At 47.4% G+C, this 15,211-nt stretch overlaps 1 protein-coding gene and 1 pseudogene across 1 annotated transcript; one reads left to right on the plus strand and one right to left on the minus strand.

Moving 5' to 3' along the window:
- The first annotated feature begins 1,472 nt into the window (after positions 1–1,472).
- LOC125512957 (cinnamoyl-CoA reductase 1-like) lies at positions 1,473–5,277 on the plus strand. The gene is made up of 5 exons (XM_048678012.1): positions 1,473–1,669; positions 3,709–3,866; positions 3,955–4,137; positions 4,238–4,590; positions 4,708–5,277. The coding sequence occupies exons 1-5, from the start codon at positions 1,516–1,518 to the stop codon at positions 4,880–4,882; spliced, it is 1,023 nt and encodes a 340-aa protein (XP_048533969.1). The 5' UTR covers positions 1,473–1,515; the 3' UTR covers positions 4,883–5,277.
- A 3,394-nt stretch (positions 5,278–8,671) lies between these two features.
- LOC125512958 lies at positions 8,672–14,521 on the minus strand (annotated as a pseudogene).
- Between the last annotated feature and the right edge of the window lie 690 nt (positions 14,522–15,211).

Raw genomic sequence — 15,211 nt, forward strand, 5'->3', positions numbered from 1 at the left:
TTGGGGAAAAACGCCCGCTTGATTTCTTCTCTCGAACTCCCTAGAAACTCGCCGATGCGCAGGTGCAAGGGCTGCCCGACCTTGCCGGCTGTCAGATTGTATCGTGATCCACAAAGTCATTAAATTCCGCACAATGACGCACCAAATTTTAAGTTTTAGTTTCTGAAACATGCGATTTTGGTGTTCGCTTGTACCAAGTTTCAGCGGTTGAAACGTAATGAAGTTTTAAAAACTCATCAAAACGTATTCATAATGGATCTTATTTGAAATCCCTCATAAAAAAATCACAAATATGCAATGAAACTTAATTTGGACTTTTGGTTCAAAAGATATAAAAGATTAAAAATCGAAACGAAAGCGGAAAAAAGATTAACATGCTCCCTCTTACCTCCCCTTTGACATGGGTCAGCGCCCTTGCCCGTGTGTGCCGCAAATATCCAGAGCCGATCCGTGAAGCTGGAAGGTTGCGAACAGGGGGGAAAGAGTTCCAACTTTGAAGTAAATTAATTTGCCTTTCAACTATTTAACTAATTACGCATTTTCATAAACAAAAAGAAAATCCAAATTCCAACTAATTTTTTTCACCCTCCAACCATGTCATCATCAGATATTATCAATCTAAAAACACTTCATATATTTAAACTTTAAACTACTTTAAAATCTTTCTAGTATACTTCTGACCCCACATCTTTTGTGAAAAACTGCCTAAAAACACGGTATATTTACTGTCTATCATGAAGAAATTATCAAAAGAAAAATACCAGTAACCCCACAAATTCTTGAGGCTGGCTTCGCGGCTGGTTGTACGTGATATGAAGGTTAGGCTACCATGTGTTCTCGCTAAACAAATCCCTTTACAATCGCCTCCAGCTACACAGTACTACACCTGCATCAAACATGCACCCAGGTAGAATACCACACTGTAAACGAGTACATAACCTGCACAAGAGAAGATATTAATTCTACAAAGCCAAAATGACCAACAAAAAGCAGTTGCTACACATATTGGTAACGCCTCAAGAAAGCTACCTTACATGGAAAAATACGTTGCATGACTATAATAAGATTACAATTAAAATAGACACTTAATTTTTTCATCATCATTACAAAAGCAACACTTTGGATTGGTGTGCCAATTTCATTTACTGAACAAAATCCCTCGATTTAATTGGAATTTTTAGTTGTCGAGCAATTTTAACATTCTCCCTCTTACCCTCTCTTTTCATATGAGAGGTAAGAAGGTAAGAGTTAATCAACGGTTCAGATCTATTTTATACTCTTACCTCTCACTTACCTCCCATGTGGAAATTGAGGCATACGTAGTAATCGAGGCATAGTCATTCTGCTGTAGGTTCTACCTAACTGTACTTTTCGTCCACTAACTCAAAATTGACTGGGCGAGCTGATTGTTCTATATATACCAATCTAGCATGTGATGTGCTCTAATACCCATAACTGTGTAGTTAGAAAATTGTTGAAGGATTAACTAAAAGATTTGCGACATAGGGGGTCGCCATGGCTTCCTATTCGGAGAAGCAGGCCAACGGCAAGGGTGAGAAACATCATGAGCTAGTTTGTGTGACTGGGGCAGGAGGCTTCATTGGTTCATGGGTGGTGAAGGCGCTCCTCCTCCATGGCTACCGTGTCCGGGGAACTGCCAGAGACCCCGGTAAGTAATAGCATCATAATTTCATATCTATGGCATATATCAATTAGATGCTAACCGTTCTCTAAATATATGCCTATTTAAAAGCACTATTTATCAGCACTTACAGAGATACGAATATGTAGTTTAGTTGTTTATATTAAACAACAATATACATGAGATAACTCAGTCATAAACACACAGAAATGCCAAAACAATTTATGATGAACAATTGGATTGAAAATGGAGGAGTGCTTCATTATACCATTCTTTGAAATGTTTACCACCATTGGGAAAAAGTAACGGTGAAGACTAAAGTTTACCATTTAGTTTAAGAGGGTAATATAACATAACACCTTTTATAAAAACACAACACAAATGTAAACACTTACACACACACTCACGAACAAACATCTCGATGAATGCATGCATGCACGCCATACCTCTATGAGCACCTCCTAGCGACTGATCCGACAAATCTTGGGATTGACAAGTCACCATAGACATCTAGTCGAAGAGAACGTCATGTCCCAATGAACGAGCTTTGTCGGGAAACCTGGAATAATTCTTATAAAATGCGAGCACCAATGCGAAGTATAGGACTTAAACCAGTGTTCTGCTGGTAATATAGCAAAATCACTTCTTTATCCATGCCCATGTTATTTGAACATCCATGCATGGGAGCACCAGCCTGGGAGTATCACCATGATAGCTCCTGAAGTATTTTGTTTCCTAGGCACAAAGGAATATATTCATACAGTAAAATCGTTTGGGTCAAGGGGAGTTCTTTTTAGCTTGAGATCTCGCACGGTTGGCAAATATAACTCAGTGAAGTTGTTAGGCATGATTATGCAACTCATTTGATTTGTACAAAGTATGAAAGTACCCTTTTAAAAGTAAACCAAAAGTGTACCAAGGTTCAACCGATTTTTTGATTGATATATTTATAAGGGAGAGTATATTTTGTATCCCCCAACTTTACCCACAGCTTAGAAATGGTCCTTCAATTATACAACTAGAAAAACATAGTCCCTCAACTCTCAAAATCAGATATTTTTCGTCCCTTGTGCCACTCTGGGTGGTTTGGTGCTGATCTGAACCCGGTATTGACCGTTGACCCCACCAACTCACCCTTCGTCATCTTCCTCTTGCACCAGCACATGCATGGCGGTCAGTATGTCACCACCATGTCCACGCTGTCGGCGAGGTCGGCAATGTCCAGTTTGTTGGATGGCCATGTCTCGCGGCTATCGTGCTACCGCCAGAAGCCCATAAAGACCATCTCTTCGATCGGACACGCTGACCCATGTCGAGTGAGAGATTTGCACCCATGTGTTTGGTGTGGTGCTGATGTGGTGAGGTCAATGGTCAATATCAGGTCCACGTCAGCCCAAAACCACTCAGAGTGGTTTGAGGGATGAAAAATATCCGGTTTTAATAGTTGAAGGATTAGTTTTTTCTGGGTTTAATGTTGAAGGACCATTTCTACACTATCAATAAAGTTCAAGGACGAAAAATATAATTCTCCTTATTTATAATGTAAGATGGTATATTGTGTGATACCGTATTTTAAAGTGGAAAATATGAATGATTTACATATGGGACACACCGGCATTTTCTCACGGGGTTAACCTTGAGTTCCTCTTGAAGATGTACATTTTATACGAACATGCATGCAAAAAAAAACATGCATATAATTGCATATACGCCCATCACCCTATGTGTGTTGGGGGTGGGGGGGGGGGGGTGTTGGCCAAGGTTAGCTTTATAAATCGAAGTAGGGATGTAGACTCGGCCGTGTACTTTGTTTCGTTGCATTATATATAAAAGTGTATCTTTTGATTTGCTTTAAAAGGGGACCTTCCCTTCATATTCTATCGGTCGGCCGTGTACTTTGGTTCGTTATTTTATATATAAAGTGGGGCGAAATCCTGTTTTAAGAGTTGATAGTTTATTATCTTTGATTTTTTATTGAACTGTTAAACCCATAAGTTGGCTTAAACAAGACCGTTTATACATCTCTAAAGCGAAGTAACTGATTCGTGCCTACTATGAACGTGAAGCTGATCACAAGAACGCGCACCTGCTTACCCTGGAGGGAGCCCAGGAGAGGTTAGCCTTATGCCGCGCCGATCTCCTGGACCGTGACAACCTCTGTTCAGTGTTCAGCGGATGCCATGGCGTTTTTCATGTCGCCTCCCCGATCTCGGAAACCGACCCTGTGAGCCCACAAACTCTCTGGAGATTCCGTACGCAGCTCCGAATATATACATGGAGTGTATTTACTTGCATATGAATCTAATTTGTAGGAGCTCATGGTGGTCGCCGTGGAGGGAACCAGGAACGTGATCAACGCGGCGGCTGACGCGGGCGCGCGGCGTGTGGTGTTTACTTCCTCCTACGGCGCGGTGCACATGGATCCCAACCGGAGCCCGGACACGGTCGTGGATGAGACGTGCTGGAGCGACTATGACTTCTGCAAGGAGACTGGCGTATGACCTGGCTCAGTTTCATCTGCATAGCCTGCCCCATCAATCACGCCCGATCTTCCTTGTAATTGAAGTGAGCTTAACAATCCTCGATCGTGTGCAGAACATGTACTGCTGCTCGAAGATAATGGCGGAGATCACGGCGAAGGAGGAGGCGGCCAACAGGGGGCTGGACCTGGCGGTGGTGGTGCCGTCGATGACGATCGGCCCCGCGCTGCAGCCGAAGCTCAATCTGGGCATCGCCTTTATCAACCGCTACCTCACGGGCGCCAAGAAGACCTGCCCCAACGCCGTGGCCGGCTACACCGACGTCCGCGACGTCGCCCGCGCCCACGTCGTCGTCTACGAGCGCCCGGACGCACGCGGCAGGTACCTCTGCATGGGCGCCGTGCTGCACCGCGCCCATTTCCTCCAGCTGCTCCGAGACCTTTTCCCGCAGTACCCCATCACCGACAAGTACGTACATAATCAATTTCCACCGGCGTATACGTCCGTGCATGCATTGCTTGCTCTCTTCCCCCGAAAGTGATTTGTAACGACGAGCGTTTAATGGTGTACGTGCATGTGTGGCAGGCGTGAAGATGACGGCAAGCCGATGGCCAAGCCGTACAGGTTCTCCAACCAGAGGCTGAGGGACCTCGGGTTGGAGTTCACTCCCCTCAAGGAGAGTTTGTACGACATGGTGGTATCCCTGCAGCAGCATGGTCACCTGCCTCTTGTTCCGGGGCCAGATGGTCCACGCCTCTAAACAAAAAAGATGTGCATTACTGCTGCATTAGCCCAATATCAATAATGTGAAATAATACAATAATGATCCAACAATAACAAGCATGGTGTCTCGCCCTATTGTTCAATCAGACTCCTCCTTCTGGTGATTGTTCAATCAGATTCCCCCGAGGCCTTGCAGGCACTATCAAAGTTCGGAATGGACCGTCCGACACTTGGACATGTGACAAAGATTAGATAATTGATGACAGAAAGTGAGTTTATTCCACAAAAGATTCATCGAACAGAATAGAGTGGCAGAACGTATGGCAAACTATAGTCACACAGATTGTACTATATCGGTGTGGCTTAACCAAAATCCCACTTGTATTGAGAAACTTGTGCCTCTCCTTTGTAATACTATACCATCTTAAATGAAATTCCCTTTACCCTGCAAATAAAGCATGATGTCTCACCCTATTGTGTGCAAAACCTCTAAATGCTGGACATGAAGTATGTAAGCTTGAGCTCACATGATCTTGGATGAACAGTAAAATCCAAAAAATAGTAAAAAAATAAAAAAAACTGATTTTTTTGGCGAGAAACGTTGATGTTTTTTTTACATCCATGCAAAGTTTCATGATGGAATCACATTTGTGGAGGTGTGCACAAAAACAAATTAATGTTCGAAACCACACCTCCACAAATGTGATTCCATCTCGAATATTTGCATGCGTTTAGAAAAAACATCAATGTTTCGTGACAATAAAATTCAGAATGTTTTGAATATTTTTTCTATTTTTTCAAATTTTAATGTTCATCCGAGATCATGTGAGCTTAAGCTCACAATAGCACTTTCCTACACACACACACACACACACACACACACACACAACATCAGCTCAAATGTGAGTTTTTCCAATGAAAAGAGTCCCGCTCCCCAATTTCATTTCTGAAATCAATAATGTCAGACTATGATCAAATGTGTATCATTATGCTATTTGTAATAACGACCAACTATGTCAAAATGTGTTACATCAATACACAAAACTAAAGTTCATATCACGACGAAGCTGCTTGACTATGCATGTTATTTAGGTAGTATAGTGTTAGAGGAGGATGGGGGGGGGGGGATCAACTTAGTGTGAAACGTCTCATTCCATCCCTCTTTTTGTACTACCTGAAGGCGACATAATATTAACGGTATGCCTAGAGAAGAGAGTGCCATCAAGACTAGCTAGAGGATGGCACGCCAAGGGTCGTCACACCCATGTGACATCGCTTGAGAACAAGTATAATAAGGTGATGTAATTAGGCTATACGAATTTAAATATTATATTTATGCTGAGTTGAAGAAGAGAGAAGAGAAGTGTTTTCTAAGGATTTAAGAACCACAAAGACTTCAAGAAACTTTGTGAGAGAGTGAAATGGGTAGGTATTAATAATAAAGTGGTACTATTTACTGCCAACTAACACATGTTGACTATAAAATTGCCTATGGATGATAAGGCAACAACATATAACCAACAGTTGGACATACTATTAACCATGCTCTTTAACAAGGATTAACACGCCCGAGAAAGAGCGAATTTACTTACTCACGGTATATGCCTGTCCTATCCCCGAGGATAGGTTGGAATATTTCGGTAAAATTCCACCGGGGTTTCTCTATACAATATGAAAATACCCGAGAACGAAAATATACCGTGCATTAATAGATCTTTCATTGTTGCTTTGAGATTCATGCTACCTTTTTTTTCACCATTTTCAAAATATTACTTTGGGGTTTTCTTCTAGTTCCAAAGTGTATCTTAATGTTCCAGTGTGTACTACCAAATGCGATAAAAAAGAAGGGCATTCTCTTTTACTAGTAGACCTAAACGCTCTTATATTTCTTTACATAGGGAGTACACAATAAAACATGCTGATATATGTTGGAAAGACAAAAACAGAACGAAGCATTTTGAAACAAGTTTTTTTTGCAACAATCAAAAAATAGCATGAATCTCAAAGCAACCATGGACGGTGGATCCATGCGCAGGATATCTGATGAATGATAGATAAATCACTCTTTGGACATACCCCTGATTGTTGGATTTAATGTAAGATAAAAAAAACTTACATTCCTTACCTAGCTACTTCTTTCACTATAAAAAGTGGTGGCCAAGTTGGTCATGTATGAAGGGGAAAATATCACTACCATTGGCCACACGGCCCTTGTCAAGTCCATGAGCACATCCTAAGTGGTCTACTTCATCACTCCCCTTGTTGATGCACCTACCACCCTTCATAATGTCAATAAGCTTCAGCGAGCGTTATTTGTTCTGGCTCCGATACGACAAGCGGGCAAAAAAGCAAGGTGATATGGGAGATTGTTTGCCGACCGCATGAATATGGAGGACTTGGGGTTCTCAACACGGAAAATTTGCACGTGCTCTGCGCTTGAGGTGGCCATGGTTCGAGTGGAAGGAGCCAAGAAGATGTGGGTGGGGATGGGAAACCCGTGTGACGAAGAGGATCCTCTATGCCTCGACGACCATCACTAGAGGCAATGCCGCAAGGACCCCTTTTTGGGAGGCCCCTTGGCTACTTGGGCGGAGGCCCATTGATATTGCTCCGCTTTTTTTCGAGGCCTCATCGAGAAAGAATTGGAAGGTGCGGGAGGCCCTAAAGAACAACGCGTGGATTCTCAAGATCAACCCCGAAACCATTGTTACCGCTGGGCACATTAGTCAATTTTTCACCCTTTGGATGCTTCTTCAGGAGATCCATCTTGACGACCTTGTTGACGATGATATTGTATGGAAGCATATGCTTAGTGGCCACTACTCGGCGGCTTCCGCCTACAAGGCGCAATTCCTTAGCAGGGTCTTCTCTCCCATGGACCAAATGGTGTGAGAGGCTTGGGCATATACTTGGGCACCGCTAAAAGTCAAGTTTTTTGCTTAGTTGGCCATTCAAGACCGGATTTGTACCGCCGACAGGTTGGCTAAATGGGATGGCCAAACTGTGGCCTTTGCCCCCTTTGCGGGAGGGTGCAAGGATATGGATCCCACCTCTTCTTCAAATTCCGTTACTCTCTGTGGCTTTGGAACTTGGTCATTGAGATATTTCGCCTTGAGGATTGGGACACCGCCAATTGGCATTTGAAAGACAATGTTGAGGATTGGTGGGAAAGCCGAACCGGTGATGGTACGCGGGATAGAAAGGCAATTGCCTCTCTAACTATGCTCATTTTGTGATCCATATGGAATGAGTGGAACACAAGGTTGTTCCGGCACAATAGTGCGCCCCCACCGATCTTGCTAAACAACATCTTAGAGGAGGCGAAACTTTGGGTCATCACCGGAGCAAAGAAGCTAGGGTCAATTGTATTTCGAGAGTAATCATTCATGTTGCTTTTTTGGGGTGAATTGTAACAAACTATATCCTCTTCTTAACTAATATATGAGGCAAATATTTTGCCTTGGTTTCAAAAAAAAAAACTATAAAAGTGGACTCTAGGACACAGAGAACCGGACGATTTCTTCCTACATGAAATGGATGTACACAAATCATACTTGTAAGACTCATTTTTCTCCATCGTTCAAAAATGATGTTACCATTCATTTATTCCACAATAATATTTACATGTTACTTACTCTCTTTGTACACAAATGTAAGACATTTTGGCAGTTTATTCTAAATTAAAAAATGTTCTACAATGTTTACATAGCGAGTGCATTTTATGCTTGTAAAAATACACAATTCCATGATGAATCTCCAAAATCCTGAAAAGATTTGTTCCAGCTCTGCTTGTTTATTTCTTCCAACAAACTTGTCCCAGATCGTGTTACAAGTACGCGCGCTTTGGTGCCAGGCGAACAATGGGCAGAGGCAGGTGGCCCTTTTTCTGCAAGCACGTCACTGTCTCATACAAGCTTTTCCCTTAACGGAGTGAAGTCCAATATTCGCACCTGCCGCGTGGACGAATCTACAGTGAGCACTGAGCAAGCGCAACACCCAAAATTGAATTAAATACGTTGAAATAAGATCAATCATGATGTGCTCGTACTTACTTGGCGGTTATGTGGTACTGCGGGAAGAGGTCGCCGAGGAGCTGGAGGAAGTGCACGTGGTGCAGCACGGCGCCGATGCAGGCAGTGTGCGTCGTGGTGCTCGTAGATGAGGACATGGGCCTGGGCGATGTCGCGGAGTCGGTGTAAGAGCATCTCCAGCTGTTCGGCCCCACAGGATACATAAAAAACACCTTCTGGAGATGAGCCGGCGATGCAATCGATGCTGGGACGGTTTCGCGCCTAGTCGTCGTCCCCAGCTCGCCCCCAGGCGTTGAATTTGACCCATTTTTCAGTCTCATTTCGGCGAATAAAGGGCCCATATGTACGACAATATGCCCATATTCGGCGTGGTTCGTCGTTGTTCGGCGTTCAATTATGCACATAATATTTTTTATCACATATTTCATCACAAAAATATCAAATACTTCAACAAAATAGTACAACAACAAATAGTTCAACACAAATTATATAGTTCAATAAATAATAACTCATATTTCATCACACGTCGCACCCGGCATCGCCCTTCAGCCTCCATAGATGCTCTATATCAGATCTTGCTGCAGTTGATGATGCACCTGTGGGTCTCGGATCTCCTGGCGCATACTGAGATAGGCAGTCCAGGTTGTCGGTAGCTGGCGATCAACTTCGGCTAGAGGACCCTGCCTGTAGTATGGTTCAGTGTCAAACACTGGGTCTTCTTGCTCGCTCTCGATGATCATGTTGTGCAAGATGACACAGCAAGTCATAATCTCCCACATTTGATCTTTCGACCAGGTCTGAGCGGGGTACCGGACAACGGCAAATCGAGATTGGAGCACACCAAATGCCCGCTCGACATCCTTCCTGTAAGCCTCCTGAACCTTTGCAAACCAGGCGTTCTTGCCTCCTGGCACAGGGTTTGAGATCGTCTTCACAAATGTCTACCATCTCGGATAGATGCCATCAGCTAGATAGTACCCCTTGTTGTAGTGCCGCCCATTGATCTCGAAGTTCACCGGAGGAGAATGACCTTCAACAAGCTTGGCAAAGACAGGAGAGCACTGCAGCACGTTGATGTCATTGTGAGTTCCTGTCATACCAAAGAAGGAGTGCCAAATCCAGAGGTTCTGTGTGGCTACCGCCTCAAGCACCACACTACAACCGCCTTTGGCGCCTTTGTACATCCCCTGCCAAGCAAATGGGCAATTCTTTCATTTCCAATGCATGCAGTCGATGCTTCCAAGCATCCCAGGAAATCCTCTTGCTGCATTCTATGCTAGGATCCGAACAGTGTCTTCCGCATTGGGTGTTCTCAAGTATTGTGGTCCAAACACTGCCACCACTGCCCGACAGAACTTGTAGAAACACTCTATGCTGGTGGACTCGGCCATGCGCCCATAGTCGTCGAGTGAATCACCGGGAGCTCCATATGCAAGCATCCTCATCGCTATCGTGCACTTCTGGATGGAGGTGAATCTAAGAGCGCCGGTGCAATCCATCTTGCACTTGAAGTAGTTGTCGAACTTTCGGATGGAATTCACAATCTTGAGGAAGAGCTTTCGGCTCATCCGATAACGAGCATCGGCGAAGTAGTCAGAGTAGAGCATGCAGTAGCCTTCGAGACGATGCCGGTTCTTTGCTTTCACCCGCCCAGGCGCCGAGCCACCTCGCCGCGGCTTTTCATTGCTCGCCAGCAGCCGGGCGAGGGCGGCGAGCACCATGAGATGCTCTTCTTCCTGGACGTCGGCCTCGACTTCCTCCTCCAGCAGCGCGGCGAGCGCTTCCTCGTCATCCAAGTCCATCGCCGAGGCAGGCAAATCGCCGAACACCTTGCGCTCGGTGGGCGTGTACCCGCCGCTAAACCGCGCCTCCGCAGCCGGAAACGGCGGCCGAAAACGCCCAATTGCTGTTAGAGGGGCTGCCGCGGCGAAGCGCTGCTATTTTTCCGGCGGGGAATGGCTATCTAGAGGTGTAGGGCGGCAGGCGGTGCCGGGATATAGCTACTAGTGGCTGAGGACGCGGGGGGTGGGAGGCGAGTCGGGGAAGAAAACCTTGACTTTTCCCCTGACAGTGTGGGCCAGCACGCTTTTCCCTTGCGCCGGAGCCTCCAACTGCTCCCCAGTGCGCCGGGTTCGGCCTGTGACCGCCGGGCGGAAAAAAGGGCCGAACCGGCAATTTTCGGCGTCCTGGGGGCACGACTGGGCCGTTTTTTCGGCGCCAGCGCCGAAAAAGTGGCCTGGGGAGGCCTGTTGGGGACGCGGCTGGAGATGCTCTAAGCGGCGACTGCATTGAGGTAGGTGGGCTTGGCGCGGGTGAGGCAGCGAGCGACGTGGCAGCTGCTTGAGTTGAGTGACTGCTGCAGCATGGGGCCCATGGTCATGGATGCCACCACCACCGCCAGCTCAAGGCCCCTCTTGGCTGCCTCCTCCGTCGCCGTGATCTTTGCCGTAATACACAGATTATTCTTAAGTTCAGTCTAGTAGAGAAAGATCAGGGTGCGATTAAGCAGAGTATTATTACCGCACTGTTTTTGCAGTAATCATAGTAGTTCCAGCACTTCTCGTCGAGCCCTGCGTCGGAGCTATGATTTGGGTCCATGTGCACAGAGCCGTGGGACGAGGTGAGGACCACGCGTCGCATGCCGGCGTCTGCTGCCGCGTTGATCACGTTCTTGGTGCCCTCAACGGCGACCGGCACGAGGTCCTGCAAGCGATCAGCACACATGTAGCAAGCAAGTACGCCGCCCTTTGTTAAGGCCGCACGAAGAAGTGAGCGGAGAAGAGGAAGCGAACTCACAGGGTCGTTGGAGAGAGGGGATGCGACGTGGAAGACGTCATGGCAGTTGCAGAAGGCAACACGGCATAGGGTGAGCCTCTCCTCAGTGCCCTCCAGCGCCAGCAGGTGCCCGTTCTTTTGGTCAGCTGCAGAAACCACTCCACCATTGGATGAGCCACAAAATTCAGCGAGATCAATCATGGACTGACGCACACCAAACCATCTGATGTAAAGACGATTTTCAGTGTTAATTATCCAGGTGTAAGCAAACTGTGACCGACTTACCGGGGTCTCTGGCGGTTCCCGTGGCACGGTAGCCACGGAGGAAGAGCTACTTCAAGCCAACTCCAGCGTGCGACCCCATCATGTCCGGGCACAAACGGAATTTTGTCCGTTTTATGTCCGTTTTTGACCCATCATCGGCTCAAGTTTGGGCCACTTTTGAGGTAAAACGGACAACGCGCGGACGGGTGGGACGCGCGCGCTTGTCCTCCCCTGGCCCGCCCATCGGTAGCACAAAGCACCAACCCGACGCCTCATTTCACCCAAACCTTCCCACGTCCCGCCCACCACCCTCCCGCCCATGGCCGATGCCCCGCCGAATTCCTCATGCTTGGGATTTGTTGTCCGACGAGTTTCTCGGCATCGCCCGTCAGCCTGGCGAGCACAGGCTCGTCGGTCGCCAGGCCTCCGCACTGCCCCTCGCTGAGGTCGCGAACCACGCCTTTGTTGCCCGGTTTTTCTCCGCCAAGGTACGAAGGCCAGACCCGTTTCTCGGGGTCGCCGGACGTTGGCGTGATCGCGCCGTCCATCCCGCGCCCCTCGGCCGTCATCGACCTCAACGTCACGTCGGGGTACAGCAGCGGCGGCCGGCCGTCCGTCGAGATGCAAAGAAAGCAAGCACGGCCGCCGTCTACGGGCACCATGCCATCGCCCCGCGTCCTGTTCAACGAAATGCCAACACCAACGCCAACGGTTGACGATCCCTTCTACAACTAGTTCATGGAGAATGTCATCTACGAGGGTAGGCATGGTGATGCCTACGATCCCGAGAAGACCCAAAGTCAGGATGGCCGCGACCAGTACGTTGCCGATGAAGACATTGAGGCCCACGACCATGTTGACTATGACCATGGTGACTCGTGGCATGAAGATGATGACATCTATTGCGAAGGTGATGGTGATGAAGAAGAAGAAGGCACTGATATTGGGGGCGAGCCATTGTCATCGATGAGCTCACCCAAAGAGCGGAAGCACAAAAGAGGAAGAAGAGCATTCGTATGGGATCATACTTACAAGAGGAGGACAAGTTGATTTGCCAAAGTTGGATGGAGGTTGGCCAAGATCCGGGGACCGGTGCGCAACAAAAGGGACTTGTTTTTTGGACAAGAGTTCACAAAACATTCCATGAAAGAAATTTGTTTGCGCCCAACCAATTTACGAGCGACTGTGGCATCACCTCGATTCAAAAGAGGTGGTTGTTCATCCAACAAGAATACAACAAGAATTGTGCCGCACTTGAGAGCATTGAAGCACGTCCCGTGAGTGGTCTCAGCATTGGGGACATGGTATGCTCTCTTATCTTCCGTTGCTACGTCCATGAGACTTCGGCCTTTTATATGTTTGCATGTCCGATTGTTGTTGATCGTGTAGGCATTTCAATCTTTGGAAGCATTCAAGGTCTGGCACAATGACAAGCCATTCACACTTACGCATTGTTGGAAGTTCGTCAACAATTGCCCTAAGTTCAAAGATCAATACTGTGAACTTCAAAGAAAGAGAGGCAAGAAGACGGCCGCGTTGGTCGGAGGTGGAGATGGTGAGGCGTTGAAGAGGCCGAGGGGTAAGACCAACTCCAAGATGGACGACATACGTGATGCGTCATCCATGGCCTTGCATTAGACTTTGCACGCCATGATGTCTCAAAAGGATGTGAAAGACGAGAAAAGGCGACAAAGCAAGGAGGAGCAAATAAAGCAATACCTGAAGCTTCAAATAAAGAAGCTTGAGATGGAGGAAGCGGCCAAGAAGAGGAAGATCGACATGGAGGAGGCGTCCCGGCAGAGACAACTCGACATCGAAGCCGCCAATGCCTCGGCCAGGCAGAGGCAGCTCGACATCGAGGCCGCCAATGCCGCAACCAAAGCAAAGGAGGTGACGCTAGCGATCATGAGCATGGACTTGAGCAAGATGACCGAGAAGACGAGGAGCTAGTTCGAGGCCCGGAAGAAGGAGATGTTCGACGCCGGCGGCCTGAACTAGGTGGTCTATTCGGCCGTGGCCGTTCTTTTTGGAGGCTGGCATGGGTGCCGGGCGTTGACTTTGTGCCGGCGAGAAACCTATTCATTTTGAAGGTTGGTTGTGTTGCCGGCGACAAAACTACTCATTTTGAAGGCTGGTTGTGTTGCCGGCGTGAACTAGGGCCGCTGGCATGAACTATGGGCGTGGTTTATTCGAAATTTTACATTTGAAAAAGAAGGCGGACAGGATGCGGCCAAAGGATGCGTTCGCGCGTTGTGCACAAGGCCACCGCATCTCAGATATAGCCTGAACACGACTCCATTGCCCGCGCCAAACGGACAAAATCCGGACCAAACGAACGTTCGTTTGGGGTCATGCGCAGGAGTTGGCCTCACAACCCACGAGCCGATGAAGCCTCCGGCCCCGGTGACGCAGACCAGCTCCTGCTCCGGCCGCCGCTGCTTCATCTCGCCGTTGTCGGTGGCCTTGTTAATCGACGGCATGGTGAATCGGTGTTTGATGACCAGGGTGGTCGATCAATATGTGGATGTTGAAGCAAGATTGCTAGTCGGCTAACTGCACGGGCTAGCTAGTACAGTAGTACCAAACTGCCTTTGCTTGCTGCTTGCTGTTGATGATGATCTGTAGGTCGAGCTTGTGTGTTCTGTATCCGGTTAACGTGCTCCACTATTTATACTGGAAAGCAAGCGCGAAACAACACAACGAGACTGTGTGTTTGCGAGGCAGGTCTGGCACGAGATGGACTTGAGGACAGGGGTGCATGACATAGAGCCACTCCAGGATGAATCTTTGAGCGCCTGGTGCTTGAGGCAGGACCAACGTCCAGCACATCGCAGATCTTTCAGGGCTAAATGCATCCTGGTCTTATAGATAATTTGGAAGTATCGAAATGACATCGTGTTCAACGGGGCATCGGTATCTCTGCCACAAGTCAAGGAGCGGCTCCAGGACGAAGGGAAGCTTTGGGCCAAGGCTGGACTGTTGAAGGAGGACACTAAAGGTTTTGAGGAGCACGGTAGTAGGTAGACGGAGCGTGAGTAGTACGCCCTAGTGTACTGGCGGAGTTCAGGCGTGTGCCATGTAAATATTGTAGCCCGTGTGAATGCTTGGGAGTCTTTCCCATCCTTTCTTTAATGAATGATACGCACACTCGTGCGTATTTAAGAAAAAAAAACACAACGACACTGCGGTGCAATACTACCTGGACTGGACTGGAGTGCGTGAGCGGAAAGGTAAGGGGAGGCTCGTCTCCCGGCTGCAGCTCGTTTTGTTTATGGAGTGATGCAGCCATCCAGCGA

Source organism: Triticum urartu, chromosome 6 (assembly GCF_003073215.2).
Source record: "Triticum urartu cultivar G1812 chromosome 6, Tu2.1, whole genome shotgun sequence".
NCBI lineage: Eukaryota > Viridiplantae > Streptophyta > Magnoliopsida > Poales > Poaceae > Triticum > Triticum urartu.

Excerpts from the sequence above, each read along its gene's own strand:
- LOC125512957 (XM_048678012.1), top strand. The coding sequence starts at position 1,516 with ATGGCTTCCTATTCGGAGAAGCAGGCCAACGGCAAGGGTGAGAAACAT. Across the intron at positions 3,867-3,954 it reads CGATCTCGGAAACCGACCCT|GAGCTCATGGTGGTCGCCGT; the intron begins GTGAGCCCACAA and ends TCTAATTTGTAG. Across the intron at positions 4,591-4,707 it reads CAGTACCCCATCACCGACAA|GCGTGAAGATGACGGCAAGC; the intron begins GTACGTACATAA and ends CATGTGTGGCAG.